The sequence below is a fragment of the Gossypium hirsutum genome, chromosome D06 (genome assembly GCF_007990345.1).
Source record: "Gossypium hirsutum isolate 1008001.06 chromosome D06, Gossypium_hirsutum_v2.1, whole genome shotgun sequence".
NCBI lineage: Eukaryota > Viridiplantae > Streptophyta > Magnoliopsida > Malvales > Malvaceae > Gossypium > Gossypium hirsutum.
The window spans coordinates 61035743-61054444 of record NC_053442.1 but is presented as its reverse complement, the minus strand read 5'-3'; the positions used below and the strand labels follow the sequence as shown (position 1 = coordinate 61054444).

At 30.2% G+C, this 18702-nt stretch overlaps 1 protein-coding gene across 1 annotated transcript; it reads right to left on the bottom strand.

Moving 5' to 3' along the window:
- Positions 1 to 2450: 2450 nt before the first annotated feature.
- On the bottom strand, positions 2451 to 5549 carry LOC107891174 (elongation factor 1-alpha). The gene is made up of 3 exons (XM_016815871.2): positions 5445 to 5549; positions 3713 to 4194; positions 2451 to 3633 (listed from the first exon to the last, which is right to left on the bottom strand). Exons 2-3 carry the CDS (start codon positions 4172 to 4174, stop codon positions 2752 to 2754), a joined length of 1344 nt encoding a protein of 447 aa, XP_016671360.1. The 5' UTR covers positions 4175 to 4194; positions 5445 to 5549; the 3' UTR covers positions 2451 to 2751.
- Positions 5550 to 18702: the final 13153 nt, after the last annotated feature.

Below are 18702 nucleotides of genomic sequence, written 5' to 3'. Positions count from 1 at the left end.
TTAATATTTCTTTAGACTCATGGTTTAAGTCTAAATATTTTATATTACTTAAGTTATTTATTTTTTCTTCTACAGAACTGACTTTACTAAATAACCTACCAAAATAAAAAGAAGTCATATCAACAAGACTATTAATACCCTTACTCAGAGATGAAACGTTGTTTTCGTTTCTAGAGTCTATATGCGTAATATGATCACAAGTTTTATCTTTAAATTGACACTCGATTTGCTCCATAATGTTTGTCTCTGGTACCTAAGACCGGCCTGTTATCCTAACGTCTTCACACAACGCCTAATGTCCTCCCTGGACTCAACGGCAACAAGAAGACAGATAAACAGATATAGGTTTTGAAACAAACAACTGTAAAACAAACAGAAATGTAAATCAAAGGCAAAAACTTACAATAAATATTACGATATTATTTCTCCAAAAACTCGTTACACCGGCACCTCTGATACCAATCGGGGGGGTTGAGAGTATGAGCGGAAGGGAATATAGACTCTTTATTATCAAAAGGAAAAGGTTACAAAAGAGAAAACTCAAAAGGAAAGTATTTGGTAATTTTCAAGATGCTATACAATTGGGCTTTCCTCCCTATTTATAGAGGAATTCTAAAATTCTATACAATTGTATTTTGAATCCCGAACAGTGTTTCTGATAAGGATCCGGCTTCTTTGTGGATGTGGTTGCTTCCACGTCTCCATCTTTTTGCATGGCTATGGTTGATTCCATGTGTCATGCTTGCATTTATGACCGCTTTTGTCACTGCTTGTGTCACGGCTGCTTTTGTCACTGCTTACATCATCATTGTTTTAATGATGATTAAGACTTGATTAAGACTTTATTTTATAAGTAAAGAATATCCAGTTATAAAATTTAGATTGGATCATGAACCGTTTGATATAACAAGTATCGAATGGGGTTTTGTTAGAGAAATAGTAGTACAAAATCTTTCTTTTCATCTTTTAAAAGATTTTCCAGCAGTTGTCAAATCTTTACTACAAACCATCATAAAAAATGATGACTTTTTCTATTATTTTTATATTCAAATAAGCACTCTTAAAAGAAAGAATAACTTTACATTGTTTGCAAAGTAAAGTGGCTAAACAAGTCAAAAATAAGTTAAGTCATAAATATTGTTCTAAAATTTTAGAAAATGAATGGGAATTTGGGTGTAAACAAATATATCCCAACACTTATAAAAACGTAAAAAATATAGATTAAGAAAATGTAAACCAGGTAATAAAAAATTCTCTGGTAAAAATCAAAAAGTGGTTAGGAAAAAGACTTTCAAACCAAAGAAACAAATTTGTAAATGTTTGATTTGTGATGAGGATGGTCATATAGCTAGTAATTGTCCTAATAAAGGAAAAAATGCTAGAAAAATAATAAAAAGTCTTGAAGAATAAGATTTAGAAATATGTTATCAAATGGAAACAAATCCTGAAGAAATTTTATATGAGTTAATATTAATCAACCATAGCCATGCAAAAAGATGGAGACGTGGAAGCAACCACATCCACAAAGAAGCCGGATCCTTATCAGAAACACTGTTCGGGATTCAAAATATAATTGTATAAAATTTTTAGAATTCCTCTATAAATAGGGAGGAAAGCCCAATTGTATAACATCTTGTAAATTACCAAATACTTTTCTTTTGAGTTTTATCTTTTGTAACTTTTCCTTTTGTTAATAAAGAGTCTATATTCCCTTCCGCTCATACTCTCAACCCCCGATTATAAATATTTCAGAACTTATGGATATTGAACCACCAGATCCATATAGAAAAAGAAAAATAGAATCAGATAGTCAAACAGATGATTATTTGATTAAAGATTTAAGTAAAGTTCAATATACAACCAGTATGTTGACTAGTAATATAAAAAATTTAGCTATTAATGAGAAAAATCTTAAAAAGAGAGAATGTATTAATAAAACTTCACTTGGATGGTTAGGTGTAAAACCTAATACTCATCATAGGCATAAAAAGAAAAAATATAATAAACAAGTCAAAAGGAAACTAGAAAATAAAATTTTTTTTGGTTATATTACAAATCAATTTTCTAGAAGAAAAACTTCTAAAGAACTTAAAGATATTTTAGATAATAAAATAGATTATATAATCAAAAACTTTTCTACCAAAAGAAAAGAAGTTGGAAAAAGAATTAAAAGTCTTGAAGAACAAGATTTAGAAATATGTTATCAAAAGGAAACAAATCCTGAAGAAATTTTATATGAGTTAATATCAGAAACATATTCTGATAGTAACGATGAATATATATTTATGTTTAATATAAGAGGAAGTTCTAATAATCAATTAGAAGAAATTTCGAATCCTGAAAAACAAGATATTAAATTAAAAAATTTAATCGGAGAAGAAAAAAACTTTTCTGATGAAATGATAGAAAAGATTAATAAAAATCATAAAGGATCATGGAGATAATACAAATGAAAAACAATTTAAAATGATATAAAATATTGATTAAACCATTCAAGAAGAATCCAGGAAATGAGCTAAAAAGTTTCGAGAATGATATAATGGAAAATAAGAGCACATAAAAGACATCATTTAAGCCTCACCACCGTCTATCAAGAACCCAGTTCTGTGAAGAAGATCCTCCAGAAGACGGTGACAACTTAAAACGATAACCATCAAAACATGTAACTATAGTTCGGATTAAGGACACAACTAAAGTTCTATTGTAGTCACTACAATAGAGGTTTTTTGAATCACCCAAAATTTGTTCGGTTCACTTCTTCTTGGCAGCGGACTTGGTTACCTTGGCTCCAGTTGGATCCTTCTTCTCCACATTCTTGATGACACCGACAGCAACTGTCTGCCTCATGTCTCTCACAGCGAAACGACCGAGTGGGGGATACTCGGAAAAGGTTTCCACAACCATGGGCTTGGTGGGAACCATCTTAATCAATCCAGCATCGCCGTTCTTCAAGAACTTGGGCTCCTTTTCAAGCTCCTTACCGGATCGTCTATCGATTTTGGTCAAGATTTCTGAAAACTTGACAGCAATGTGGGAGGTGTGGCAATCAAGGACAGGAGCATATCCGTTTCCAATCTGGCCAGGATGGTTCATGATGATGACTTGGGAGGTGAAGTTGGCTGCCTCCTTCGCTGGATCATCCTTTGAGTTAGAAGCAACGAATCCTCGCTTGAGATCCTTGACAGCAACATTCTTAACATTGAAACCGACATTGTCACCAGGAAGAGCCTCGGAAAGAGCCTCATGGTGCATTTCAACGGATTTAACTTCAGTGGTTAATCCCGAAGGACCGAAAGTAACAACCATACCTGGCTTGAGGATACCAGTTTCAACACGACCCACTGGGACAGTTCCAATACCACCAATCTTGTAGACATCCTGAAGTGGGAGACGAAGGGGCTTGTCAGAGGGTCGCTTGGGCTCATTGATCTGGTCAAGAGCCTCGAGCAGAGTTGGACCCTTGTACCAATCAAGGTTGGTCGATCTCTCAATCATGTTGTCACCCTCAAAACCAGAGATAGGGACGAATGGAATCTTCTCAGGGTTGTAACCAACCTTCTTCAAGTATGAAGAAACCTCCTTCACGATTTCATCGTACCTTGCCTTTGAGTATTTGGGAGTTGTGGCATCCATCTGTATAGAACAGAACAATTAGAAAAAAAAACAAACCAAATAATAAAACTCTGTATTAATTAAGAAGAAGAAATTCTACCTTGTTGCAACAACAAATCATTTGCTTCACACCAAGAGTAAAGGCAAGCAAAGCATGTTCACGTGTCTGCCCATCCTTTGAAATACCAGCCTCGAAACCTCCAGTGGTGGAGTCAATGATAAGGACAGCACAGTCAGCCTGAGAGGTACCAGTGATCATGTTTTTGATAAAGTCACGATGTCCGGGAGCATCAATGACAGTGCAATAGTATTTGGTGGTCTCAAACTTCCACAAGGCAATATCAATGGTAATACCACGCTCACGTTCTGCTTTCAACTTGTCAAGCACCCAAGCATACTTGAATGACCTCTTGTTCATCTCAGCAGCTTCCTTCTCAAACCTTTCGATCACACGCTTGTCGATACCACCAAGCTTGTAGATCAAGTGACCAGTGGTGGTCGACTTTCCAGAGTCGACATGTCCTATAACAACAATGTTGATGTGAACCTTCTCCTTACCCATTATGCACTGTTAGCTAGGATCTGCATTAACATTATTAAACAAAATTAAACAGAAACAAAGAACAGATTAAAACGGGATCTTAATATTTACTTTAGCCTCGTCAACATGGGGGAATTACAACTGAACGAAAGACTCAAATTCTAATATCAATGCTAATATGCAATTCCATGTAATAGCAAAGCCATGCAATTTATCTTTCAAACAAACATTTTAATTACTTCAACTCATGTTTGAAATATTGAAAAAAAAATAGAAGATGCAGTATTCAAACGATATCTATACCAAAAGAAATACAATGATTTTACTTTCATATATAACAATTATAATAGATTCCAAGATTCACTTTTGACTATTAGTAATTTTATGCAAAAAAAAAAAAAGAAAAAACAAAAAGATTAAAAACAAAAACTCTAAATAGTCTACTAATTTTATATAATTATATCAAACCTAACAAACAATACAATGATTCCAGTCTCACAGTTTAACGTACACACACACAAAAAAAGGAATGATTTGATTAATGACTGAACTAATAGAAATTATTATCTCAACAAAATCTAATAACAAATTTACTTTATAAAAATTTCATATAAAACAAAAAAGTCAATACAACGAACTTAAAAGAAAAAGAAAAAATCTCATAAAATTATTAAATAAATCTTCGACTGTTATCATTACAATGAATCTAGCAAAAATATAACAGATTCAAATCACAAACGAATTGAAGCAAAAAAAAGGAACTACATAATTCAAAAAATAAACATCATATAGATCTTCGAAATTAAAATAAAATTGCAAATAAAATCCTAAAACATCAAATTAAAAAAAAGAAGGAAACAGTAACCACGAACAAAACGAAAGATTCAAAATCCAGGAAATACAAACAAATGGATTAAATCATAAAAAATAAACATCATATAGATCTTCGAAATTAAAATAAAAATGCAAATAAAATCCTAAAACATCAAATTATAAAAAGAAAAAAAAGAAGAGGAAACAGTAACAACGAACAAAACGAAAGATTCAAAATCTAGGAAACACAAACAAATGGATTAAATCACAATTCAAAAAATAAACATCATATAGATCTTCGAAATTAAAATAAAAATGCAAATAAGATCCTAAAACATCAAATTATAAAAATAAAAAAAGGAAACAGTAACCACGAACAAAACGAAAGAATCAAAATCCAGGAAACACACAACAAATGAATTAGTAGATAAAAAAAACTGAAAACGACTTCAGTAAACTTAAGATCTAAGAATCGAACCTTAGAGGAAACAGAGAGAGAGAGAGAGAGAGAGACTTGAAGCTAAAACCCCAGCGGCTGATAAGGGTTTTTGCGTTAGACTGTCGTTTCAGTTTTATAAGCCACAAAGTTTCGAACATCTTTTGTTTCCCTAAAATACCCTCATTTAAGATCCATTTTGACAGTTATGTCCTTCAATTTTTTCACTTGCATGGGGCATGACGTGAAAATAGATAGCAAAAAGTTTTTGTATGGGTGCTAATAATTTTTTTGTTGAATATAATTTAGTTATGGAAATAGATAAATAATTTTTTAAATAAAGATAAATAAATTTATTGAATATTTTATAATATTATAATGTTTACTCGATCTATTATAATATTCTATATTTAATGAAGATTGCACGAGCATAAATTTTTATACGAGTTAATACAGGTTTTTTAGTCGAAGGTTTTCAAAGTCCTTTTAACCACCAATTGATATGTTTTAGACTTAAATTTTAGAGTTTTATATTACTTACAAGTTTATTTAAGATATTAAATATTTATTTCGTTTAATTAGATATTCAATTATATAAAATTTGTAAAACTAAATATTTAATTAGTTTTAAGAGTGTTTAATTTTTTTTTGTTTATTGATTAAATAAAGTTTCATCATAAATTAAATTGTTAGTGCAAAATTTTATATTATTTTCTTTAGAAATACCTATATTAATTTAGCTTGCTCAATCATATTAGACACAATATTTCTAAAAATTCAAATTTGAGTGCAATTATTTACCGGGTTATTTTGTGAATTACCAGAGAAGGACAAAGCAACAATAATGCAACTCATACGATTCAAACTCAAACCACATTTGGAATGATAAACACCCTAACAATCAAGTCAACGCACAAAGATCAATCATTGACCATTTAATCTAGAGTTCATTAAGGATTGCCTAAAATAAATTATTTATCTTTTGATTTAATTCCTTTAATTTAATTGTATTCTTTTGAATTGTTTTTAGCCCATTCCCCTATAAATTAAAAAATAATAATAACTTTTTTTCTCTTACCGAAACTCTCCCGGTTAGATGCGCAAACCAAAAGTAAAATTTTTGGGCCAAATTACAATCAATGGCCATAAAACTTTATTCTCTTATCAATTTGATCCTCTTTCAATTCTTTTTTCTTTAATTTGTAATTCCAACTTCTTGAATTCTTGTGTGCTAGATGTTGGGTTTCCGCATCAAAGCGGAGCTTGCTTCTATGGAGAAATCTAAGACATCTATTGTTGCGTAAATGTTGAGATTTTTCGAACTAAGGCTTTGTTTGGTAGAATGGAAATAAAATTGGAAAGATAGAAAATTGAAGGGGTAGAAAATTAAAAGAATGGAAAACATAAATCTTCTTTCCATAGATATGCTTGATGGAGAGGAAAAAATGAAAAGAAAATTATATTTTCTTTCCACCCAATAATTAGTATAGTTGAAAAATAGAAGGAAATAAAATAAAACATTTGAAAAATGATTAATTTTGAACTAATATATACATCTCTCTCATTTTCTCTATCCTAATAATTCCAATTTGAAAGGATTGATTTTTATACATCGGGATAAAAATAGTTATCCTTCTTATTTTTTTTCCTCTTACTTTTCTTCCCAACCAAACATACTTAAAATTTATTTTCCTTTTACTTAATTCTCTTCTCCCTCCTCCCAACCCTTCACTTTTCACTCAACTAAGCACACCCTAAAGCTCGATTGTTTGAGGAGGTCCCTAAGCTTGTTAAGGAGGTTTACTTTTTTGCTTAAAAAGGTGGGAAAATAAAGAAAGAAGAAAAGAAAAAGGGAAGTTAAAGAAAAAATTAAATTGTTTAAAAAGAAAAAGTAGAGAGGACTAGCACTATAATTTGACCTAATATTTTTCTTATTCACAAATTGATAATATTAATAATCATATAATGATTTAAAAGAGCAAAACATAGTTTTAGTCAAACATAAGTGATTAATCTAAGTTCCTCTGACCTTCCTGACACATGGCACACACCTATCATGCTTCCCTTTTCTTTAAGAAAAAAGTATAAAAATGCTTAAATTTTAATTATGGTTCTTCTAATTTGCTTAAATTTAAGATTTGGTCTTTATATTTTAATTTTTATTATACTTTGGTATTAATTAATTTAATATTTTTATAATGTTATTACTTAGCTAAATATTTAATGGCGTTAACTTTTTAATTAAAATATTACATGATTATATATAATTTAAAAGTGTATTTTTAAATCTAAAATGTCCAAAGATTTAATTATTGTACCTATATATAAAAGAAAGGTCTTTCCTTCCTCAAGTTGACATGTGGCACACACTCACCATACTCATTTTCCTTTCTTTTTCATTTTTGGCTCTTTTAATATGTTGAAATTTAAGATTTATTTTTTATATTTTAATAATTAATTTAAATAATCAATATCGTCAAATTTTCAATTAAAATGTTACATAAATATATATAATTTTAAAACGATTTTTTAGATCTAATAAATACAGGAATTAAATTCTTATACATCTATATATAGAGAAAGGTCCCTTTGAACTTTCCTGTATTGGCACATGCTGCATTATGGTGGGTTTTATTTTATTTTATTTACATTATATAAAAATGATTAAATTTTAATTTTGATCCCTCTATTATGCTTAAGTTTATGATCTAATCTTTATATTAATTTCTAACATAATTTGGTCTCTATATTTTTATAATGTTATTAACCAGTCTAAATAATTAATATTGTCAAGTTTTCAATTAAAATGTTGCGTGATTATATATGATTTGAAAATTGATTTTTAAATTTAAAAAGTTGAGGGATTAAACTTTTGACAATAAATGTATGTCTAAATTCCAATTGTACGAAGTGTATAGAGAGTTAGAGTTATGGTTTTTTCAACTGGACTAGACCGGTCGATCTGACTTATTGGATCAGGAACTAGCTAGAGTATCGATTCGAAGAGAGGCATTAGATTAATTGACCCGTAAATTGGTACGGACCGGTTGAACTAGATTTTTATTTTTTAAAATATTTTTATGAACTTTTAATAATTTAATTAATTGAACTATACAAACTTATGGCCTGACCAATCTATCGGTTAGGTTTTGAAAACGTTGTTTAGAGTATATTTTAATCTTTAAAGTTTTAGCTTATAAATTGATAGAAACAAATAATCAAATCTAGCGCGAAGCATGGGTGGATCATGTTTTGACCTTCCTCATGCCGACACATGGCACACACTCACTGTGCTCTCTTTTTTTTCGTTTTATAAAAATGCTTAACTATTAATTTTGGTCCTTCTAATATGGTTGAATTTGAGATTTAATCTTTATATTTTAATTTCTAATATAATTTGATATTTTTTTAATGTTATTAATTAGTTTAATATTTTATGATGTTATTAATTAGTTAAATAGTTAATATAGTTAACTTTTCAATTAAAAAATTACGAGATTATATAGAATTTAAGAGAGTATTTTTAAATCCAAAAAGTAGAGGGATTAAATTCTTATTTGTATATATAAAAGGAAAGTCAAATTGGCCTTCCTCATACTGACACGTGGCATACATTCGCCATGCTAATGTTTTTTCATTTTATAAAAATGATTAATTTTCATTTTTGGTCCTTCTAATGAGTTTAAATTTGAGATTTAATCGTTATATTTTAATTTCTAACATAATTTGGTCACTATATTTTTATAATGTTATTAATTAGTTCAAACAGTTAATATTGTTAACTTTTCAATTAAAATGTTACATGATTGTATATAACTTGAAAGCAGGGTTTTAAATCCAAAAAGTAGAGGTATTAAATTCTTGAAAAATAGAAGTAAGAGGACTAAATTTCAAATGTATGACGTGTAGAGACTTAGAGTCATGGTTGTTTGAACCAAACCGTTCGGCTAGATTAGAAACCTGCTTGGATATTAGTTTGAAGAAAGGCATTAGACCGATTAACTTGCAAATTTGTATTGACCGGTTGAACCAGGTTAAAAATAGATTGAACTAGTTTTTATTTTTAGTGATTTATTTAACTGAACCATACAAATTAATGGCCTAACCAATTGGCCACTGGTTCGATTCTAAAAACCTTAGAGTATACTTCAATCTTCAAACATACACATAAATAATCAACCTAGAGCGCAGGGGCGAAGCGAAAAAATTTTTTTAGGGGGCCGAAATTAATTTTTAATTTTTAATAGCCTATATATTTATAATTTTAAATGATTAAATCAAATTTTTATTATTTTTAAGGGGTCAAAGTGTAATTTTAATTTTACTAATTTAAAATTTTAAAATTTCTAAAGGTCTTAAATAAACAATTTTTCATTTTAGGGGGGGGCCTGCCAGCCCCCTAGATATGCCACTACCAGCGCAAAACATGGGTGAACTATACTAGTAGATATTAAAGGTAAGGCATATTACCAAAATAGCCCCTTAACATTTGGCTATTTGATCACTTTGGTCCTTTATCTTTTTTTTTGGAGCACTTTAACTCCTAATGTTTATTTTTTTGCCAAATTGATCTATTCTTAACGAACATGCTGATGTGGTTGTAGAGCTGTCCATGGGTCGGGCCGGGCCGGGCCCAGAAAAAATTTTCGGCCCGACTCTTAGGCCCGGGCCGGCCCGGCCCGAAATATGGGCCTGAAATTTTGCCCAGGCCCGGCCCGAGAAAAAAAGAGTAAGCCCGAGCCCGGCCCGGCCCGGCCCGATTTTTAATAAACACAAAAAAATATTTTAAAAATAAAAAAATAAAAAAATATTTTTAAAGTATTTTAAAATTAAAAAATAAAAAATAAAAATAAAAAATATATATTTATTATATTTGGGCCAGGCCCGAGCCAAAAAAGTTGAGCCCGAGCCCGGCCCATTTTTTAAACGTCGTTTTTTTACCCAAGCCCATATTTCGGGCCTATATTTTTACCCGAACCCTCCCATATTTCAGGAGGGCCATCGGGCCGGGCCGGGCCGCCCGGCCCATGGACAGGTCTATGTGGTTGTTAGTTGACTAATGATTAACATTAACCGTTGATGTGGTGGTCCAAATGTAATTAAACGCTAATGTGGCACTATTTTGTCTTATATGCCATGTCAATAAGTGATTTTAAACTTATTATCTTTTTGAAATATAAAATTATTAAAATTATTATATTATTTTTTTGAAATATAAAAGTATTAAAATTATTAATTTCCAATTTCCACAGTTCCTTCTTCCCCATTATTTTTATTTCTATTGTTCACCATCATCATTGCTGTCTCCATTCACCATCGCTATTGCCCAACGCCGTTCAAGCCGTCTTGCTCTAGAATATTGTCTTCTTTCCCTTCTTTCAAGTTCTCCAGTTTGTTTTCTCAAAAAACTCTTTGAAAACCTCAAAATCCATCCTTGAGCCTCGACTTTCCTTGTCTCCGATCTTCTTTTGCGTTCATCAGATGACCTCCATTTTTTAATATGTATTTCCTTTCGTTGAGCTCTTTTTTCTCACCATTCAAGTAATCGAACAAACACCTGGAAACCTTCCGACAATCTAGCCTTGTTTATTTGTTGGGTTTAAGATTTATATTTTTTTAACTGCTAGTTTTATTGTCTAGTTCTATTTAGTTATTGTATTGTGGGGGGTTGTAACAACCCGTTTTCAGTGAAATCATAACAGTGGTTTTGGGACCACAAATTTGAGGTCAGAAGAAAATTTATTGTAATATTAATTTTATGGTCTACATTATGATAGAAATATCGTATAAAAATTTCATTAAGAAATTTTACCGATTACATGTCTAATTTGATGAAAAGAACCAAATTGCACAAAGTGCAAAAGTTGAATTATAGTATCTTAAGGTATCAAATAGCTATGGAATTTAAAATTGGAGGTCCTTATATGGAAAACAGACCATTTTGAGGAGTTAGTAGATAAGGATGATTATTCTTCATTGGAAATTAAGAAATTATTAAGGTTAATTTTGGAAAGATGATAAAATAATGATGATAAATGAAAAAAAATTAAAATATAATCATTTTCATAATCTTTCCTAAAACAAAATACATGGAAACCGTAGCCATGGATGTTGAGTTCAAGTAAGCTATTTTTGATTAATTAGGTATGTATTCTTGTCTCGTTTTTATGTTTTCGAGATCGTAATAGCTTAATCTAGCTATCTCGGGGATTGATTTGCAAAACTATTTGTAACAGCCCGATTTCGATCCTAATCAGAATAGTGGTTTTGAAACCACAAATTCGAGTAAAAAAAATTTAAAATATTATTTTCTGTGTTTATAATTTGTGAATTAATATGTGTGAAAATTTCGTGATTTAATTTTACTGTTTGTGTGCTTAATTTGAAAAAAGGACTAAATCGCATAAAGTGTGAAAGTTCTATTTTACAAGCTAAAGGTGTCTAAAAGCTATAGAATATTAATTTGAGGTCCCTAATGTGCAATTAGGCCTTGTTTAGGGTGGTGGCCAGCCATAGGGACAAAGAAAAGATTTGGTCAATTGGTTAGGTAAAAATTTGGTGACTAAATTGATTTTTATCGTAAAATAAAGAAAAGAGTGATACTATCTTTTCTTCTCCACCTTCACCACCAAAAATTAGCAGCAAAATAGGGGTTTGAGAGCTTAAAAATTTTAGCAAACTTTTCTCCTTACAAGTAAGTGTTTTGATGATCATTCTTTGATAATTGTTGTACTTTTGGAACCCTTGTAGCTTGAGCTAGCTAATGATGGGACTATTTTGCAAAATGGTTGGAAGTCTAGGGTTTTTCCATGTGAACATTTATGTTGGTTGCTGCATTTTTATGGAAGAAAATGAGTCTTAGTTGTTAAATAAACAACTTTTGTGAAAGGTGTTACCATGAAAACACCTAAAAGGACCTTTTTGTAAAGGTTATAAAATAGGTGTTAAATATGTGAAATAAATGACATGTATGAACTTATATGAGTCTAGGGAATATTCGGCTAAGCAATAGTGTGGTCAAATTTGAAATATTTTGTATTTTGTGAAATAGGGACTAAATTGTGAAAAATGTGAAATGTCAAGGGCAAAAGTGAAATTTACTTATTTATGCGTTTTTGACTGAATTGAATGAAATTATGTTTGAATGAGTTTAATTTGAATATGTTTAGATCAATAATTAAAGAAATCGGACTTGGATCCGGGGAAAACAAAAGTTGTCGATTAATCATTCCGTTCCGGTTTATCGTTGTCCGAAGCAAGTTTATAAGCAAATAGATGATATAAATTCTAAATAAATATTAGTTATATATATGCTAAAATGAAAACATGCAAATATATATATGTAGCTGAATGTGTTTAAGTTCAGGTAACAAAAATAGACGTGGATGTGATTTACCAATATTTAGCACTGAGTGTGCGAGTATGGAATAGCTATGGCTATACGAATGGCACTAAGTGTGAGAAACTAAAATGACGATGTTGAATAACGGGCACTAAGTGTACAAAACAAAAATGGCGATGTCAAATAACGGGCACTAAGTGTGCGTTACCAAGATCAATTTGGTTAAATAAGAGAGAACACTAATTGTGCAACGACATTATAGCTTCGACAAATTATTTAGCACAAATTGTGCGGATCCAATGAATGATGAATGTGACATTTTAGATCAAAGAAATTGAGATTTGGATTAAGTACGGGGAAATGTCAATCAAAATGATCGATTCGCGTTGAGGTAAGCTCATATGGTTAGTTTATAGTGATCGATTATTAAATTTGGATTGAGATGATGTATTATTTTATATATATTTGTTATCTAATCATAACTTTATACAAGTACGAGATTAGATTGAAGAATCAATCGTGAGAAATGCAGGGTCAAGTACATTCGTACTACAACTCGTGATGAATTGACAGAAAAGACCATGGTTGGATCATGGCAGTGAGTGTGCTAGTGTAAGACCATGTCTGGGACATGGCATCGACACAGACCGATGAGTGTTAGTGTAAGACCATGTCTGAGACATGGCATCGGCACAGACAGAGGAGAGTCAGTGTAAGACCATGTCTAGGACATGACATCGTCTCAAGATGAGTGCCAGTGTAAGACCATGTCTAGGACATGGCATCGGCACCGATATGTGATCCCATGTAAGACCATATCTGGGATATGGCATTGGCGTCCTACCAGGTGTATGAGATATTCCGAACATCCTTAATATTACAAGTAGTTCAACAAGAAATTCAAGGAGTATGCTCAAGATAAGTAAGAGTAGGATATGTGATTATTATGACTAGGCACAGGTATGTATACGAGACTCATAAATAATGTGCTCAGATTATGATGCATAATTGATAAGGATGCAAATGAGTAAGATGTGTCTATGATCACTTGATTTTTATGTGCCAAAATATAATATGTTTTGGTGTAAGTGTGTATAAATGAAAGTGAACACAAAGAATTAATGAATGAGTGAAATTGACATTAAAACAGTTGTGGGCAGCAGCATTAGTATAACTTTGAAAAATCACCAAAAATGGTGGAAATTGAATTAAAGACTGGATAAGATATGAAATTAAAGCTTAATGAGTCTATTTTTCCATAAAAGAAACAGAGTAAGCAAAAGAAGTGTGAATTATGATATATTTGAATTTTAGTGAGATAGGGTTAGAATGAGTTTTGGAATCCCCTATTCCAATTTTGAAAAATCATTAAAAATTGTACAAAATTAATTATGGAGTATAATTTATATGCTTGAAATCCTTAATAAGTCTATTTTCAAGTGAAACAAACGAGAACATCATATGATTTTTTTACAAGGAGAAAATTGATTCGTAGTGAATAAGTGTCAGAACTATTGGACAGCAAAATAGGGGTAAATTTAATGAATAAACTGTATCAATTGGCTACACCAAAAATTCTGAAATTTCTATGGTAGTAAATTATATGAGTCTAGTTTCAGGGAAAATTAACAGTTCTTCATTCTGAGATCTGTAGCTCAAGAAATAAATAATTTAGTGACAATGACTCAAGTAGACAGATTAATGTGAACATTAGTAATAAGGTGTAAGCATGTGATATAATGATTATATCATCTGAAGAAATTATTGTGAGGATTTGTCCACACAAGTTTATTAATTTCTTATTATTTTCGTATGAACTTACTAAGCATTTATGCTTACTTCCCTTCTCTTTTCCTTTGCCTTGTAGTATCGCCAAGTTTGCTTGGGGATCGGTGGACGTTGGAGATTTGCTCACACTATCAATTGGAATACTTGGTATATCTAGATACATTAATTTTTGGGTTATGGCTTGTATAGTAGGCTTGGTCATTTTGTCATATATGTCATATTTCTTATGGATTAAAATGTGACCCCCTATTTTGACAAAAAATTTCTAAATTTTCCCAAAAGTTTCCAAAGATCTCGGTTTAGTCCTGAACCATCCTAAAGGATGTTTTGGGCTTTATAAGCCCATATAAGAGACAAAATGCATTTGTTAGAAAAGTTTTAAATATGATGAAATTTTATGACCCGGTTTTACATGTGTAAGAAATTTTAAGTTTGGTAACACCTCATACCCCATTCCGGCGTTGGATACGGGTAAGGGATGTTGCACTATTAAAGTTTTAGGGTTTTTCTAGTTTAATTATGAAGTTTTGTGGTAGAAAATGAAAGGTTGTTGATAGATAATCAACTTTTGTAAAGAGAATTTTGATGAAATTATGATTTAGGGACTAAATTGAAAAGATGGAAAATTCATAGAAAAATTCTAAATTTTATGAAATACATGAGCTACTATTGTTATATATGAAAATCATTTAGGCTTGGAATAAGGATTAAATTGTATGAATTTCATTTTTCGAGCCTAGGGACAAAATCATAATTAATTAAAAGTATATGGGAAAAATAATAATTTTGCCAAAGATGTGTATTGGACTGAATTGAATGTGAATTTTATTAAATTAAGCTAAATTCATTCGTATAGATCCAGATAGACCTAGTACGGAATTGGATCGAGGAAAGGAAAAAAGTATCAGATTAGTAGCTTATAAATCTACGAATACTTGTCAAGGTAAGTTCATGTAACTAAATTGTATATTTATATGTTTAAATTGAATGATATGTATGTGAAATGTATAATTGTCATGTATAAGTATTGATCACATATCAGACAAGTACTAAATCATTAAGGGTTCCCAAATTGGTTGTGGTTGTAGCATGTGTTGCGGACACACCACAGCTAGCAAGAGCGTCCCGTTATTTAGCTCTTATGAGCATCCCGTTATATGGCTCTCATGAGCTTCCCGATTAATGGCTTTCTTGAGCTTCCCGTTTATGGCTCATATGAGCTTCCCGATAACTGGCTCGCAAGAGCTTCTCATTATATAGTTCACATGAGCTTCTCGTTACATGACTCGGAAGAGCTTCCTGATTACATGCTTGTATGGGCATACTTATATATGAATTATCAGATTACAGATTTTTACACTTCTTGTGTACTACCCGTGTATCCAACAATATTTTAAATGGTTCAACGGATAAAGTTCTGATATGAGACAATATGAATTCGAGACGGATTATTAACTATATATACTTGACATACATGGATATGATTTGTAAATGCTATATGTACACATGATGTAGAAGTATATATATATATGGAAATTTGATTATTGTTGAGCTCATTCATGAGTCTTGATATTCATATGAAATACATGACTAACATGGTTGATGATGATAAGTGTTTAGGCTATTGGCCAAATTGCTTTGGATATATCTTGTTTGCTTACCTTAAATGTAAATAAATGGTAAGTTAAATTCCATGTTATACGAACTTACTAAGCTTAAATGCTTACTTTGTTTTATTTCCCCTGTTTTATAGTAACTTGAAAACTTGTTAAGGTTGGAAGCTAGTCGGAGCTACACCATACTATCCATCAGCCCATTTCGGTATATATAGTAAATTTATTTTGGTTATAATGGCATGTATAGGTTCATTTGGCCAATGATGGCATACAATTGTTTTGTTGTGATTAGCCATTTGAATGACTTGAATTTGATGTATATGTATGTGGCATTATCATGTTTAATGTGTTCTTGGCATGGTTGAATGATGGATAATTCATAAGCATATTGATGGTTGGATTGGATTGGTATATTAGGTATAAATATGTTTATATGTGTATTTGGTTAATTTGGTAAGTATGGATTCTTGGATATATGTGATGATATGTTATGTTTATGACTTGATTTTGGCTTGCTTTAAGTAGTTTTATATGGCTTGATGATGTGCAAAAGTGTTGATGTAGGTTGAAGACAAATTTGGTGAGAAATATGGCTAGAAAAATGGCCTATTTCGTCCACACGGGCATGTGTCTCAGCCGTGTATGACACACAGCCAGGTGACACGGTCTTGTGTGCCTTGTATCTTTTAATTAGTGCAAAACAGAATATACGTAAAAGTAATGCCAAATATATGTAAAAGTGGTTCACCCAATAATACTTTAATTGAAATGATAAGGTTGAAACTTTAAATCTTATTGTTTTATATTCGAGTCTCATCATATGTAAATATCATGCCTATAAGCAAAGGAGAAGCTAGAACAAGTTTTTAGGGGGGCCAAATAAATTTTAATTTTAATAGTCTATATTTTTATAATTTTTAAATGATTAAATTGAATTTTTATAATTTTAGGGGGGCCAAAGTGCAATTTTACCTTTACTACTTTAAAATTTTAAAATTTTTTAAAGGGCCTAAATAATAAATTTTCATTTTAGGGGGGCCGGGGCCCTTACCAACCTCCCTAACTTCGCCTTTGCCTATAAGAATGATGTCAAGGTAGGGCAAACAACAGTCTCGAACCCTAAAATGCTAAAATTTTCTTTTAATTTTTTTAAAAAATCTTAAAATTTATAAAAAAAAAAGTCTTGTAAGGATGTTCTGCCAATGTTAAACACATAATTTTCTTTATAAACCGATTAATGGAATCAAAATAAAATTTTAAAAATGAAAATGAATAATTCCAAAAGTTCCTAACTATTTGCTTAACAACTTTATATTATAATAGCACGTGATAGGAGAAATGTTTGAATAAATTTAATGTTTTTTAACGCAAAAAGAAAATCAAAAGGTGGATCCTATGAAAGTTCTTTTTCCATATTTTGACTTGCGAGCAGCAAATATAATAGCAGCCTACTATTTTAACTCTCACTATGATAAAAGCTTCTAGAAATTGAAAAGAATAGAAAAAGAAATAAAATAAAAACCTAAATTAAATTAAATCAAATCAAATTAATATTCTAAATAAAATAAAAATAATATTTACCGATTGAGTCTTAGCTCGATTGTCATGCGTATTGTTGTCAACGCAGGAAGACATGAGTTCGAGCGTGTTGAAGCACATTATCCGCCTATTTATAAGTTAAAAAGGGGCTATGAATAGTTATAGGCATTGTACCATTTTTATTTTGATACTGATGCATGTTGATATCCACATGTTTGATTATATTGCTTTGAATTATATATATATATTATTATATCTCAATTTCATAAACATGCATATATTTATATATAAATATAAATATAAATATAAATATAAATTTTAAAATTATTATTTTAGTTATTGGGCTTACCGGACAAGAAGGATTAGTCATTGGGTGTTCCGGTGGATACCTTGAACAACCAAAACAAAATTCACTTGTTAATAAAATCTTTATATATTTTTAGCTTTTTTAAGGTAATCAAACTAGGCTATACTTAGGGTGTATTTATTTCATAAAAAATAATTTACAGAAAATGTTTTTTTTTTCTTTTTTACATTTTTCTACGTCTGTTTTATGAAAAACCACTTAATAAACAAAATCAACATAAAATAAATTTTTTTTTATAAATTGACTTGATCCCTTTTAAAAAACACAAATCATTTTTTGGAAAAAAAATCTTTTAAGAGTAACTTGATTTTTATATAAAAAATAACTTCAATCAAGCCATATAATAAATTTTAAATTTATAAAATATTTATATAAAATATTATAGTTTATAATATTGCTAATATTCAAAATTTCAATATCATTAAATATGCATATTTCTATTTAATAATATAATAAATTATTAATATAATTTATGATTTCAATAACATTATTTAATGTTACAATTTTATTTTAATAATATATTTTAAATTTTGAATAACATTATTATATTTTATTAAAACTATTTACATTAATATGTTAATAATAAATATATAATAGAATTTATAAATATTTAATAATAAGTGTTTTATAATATAAAATATAAACGTT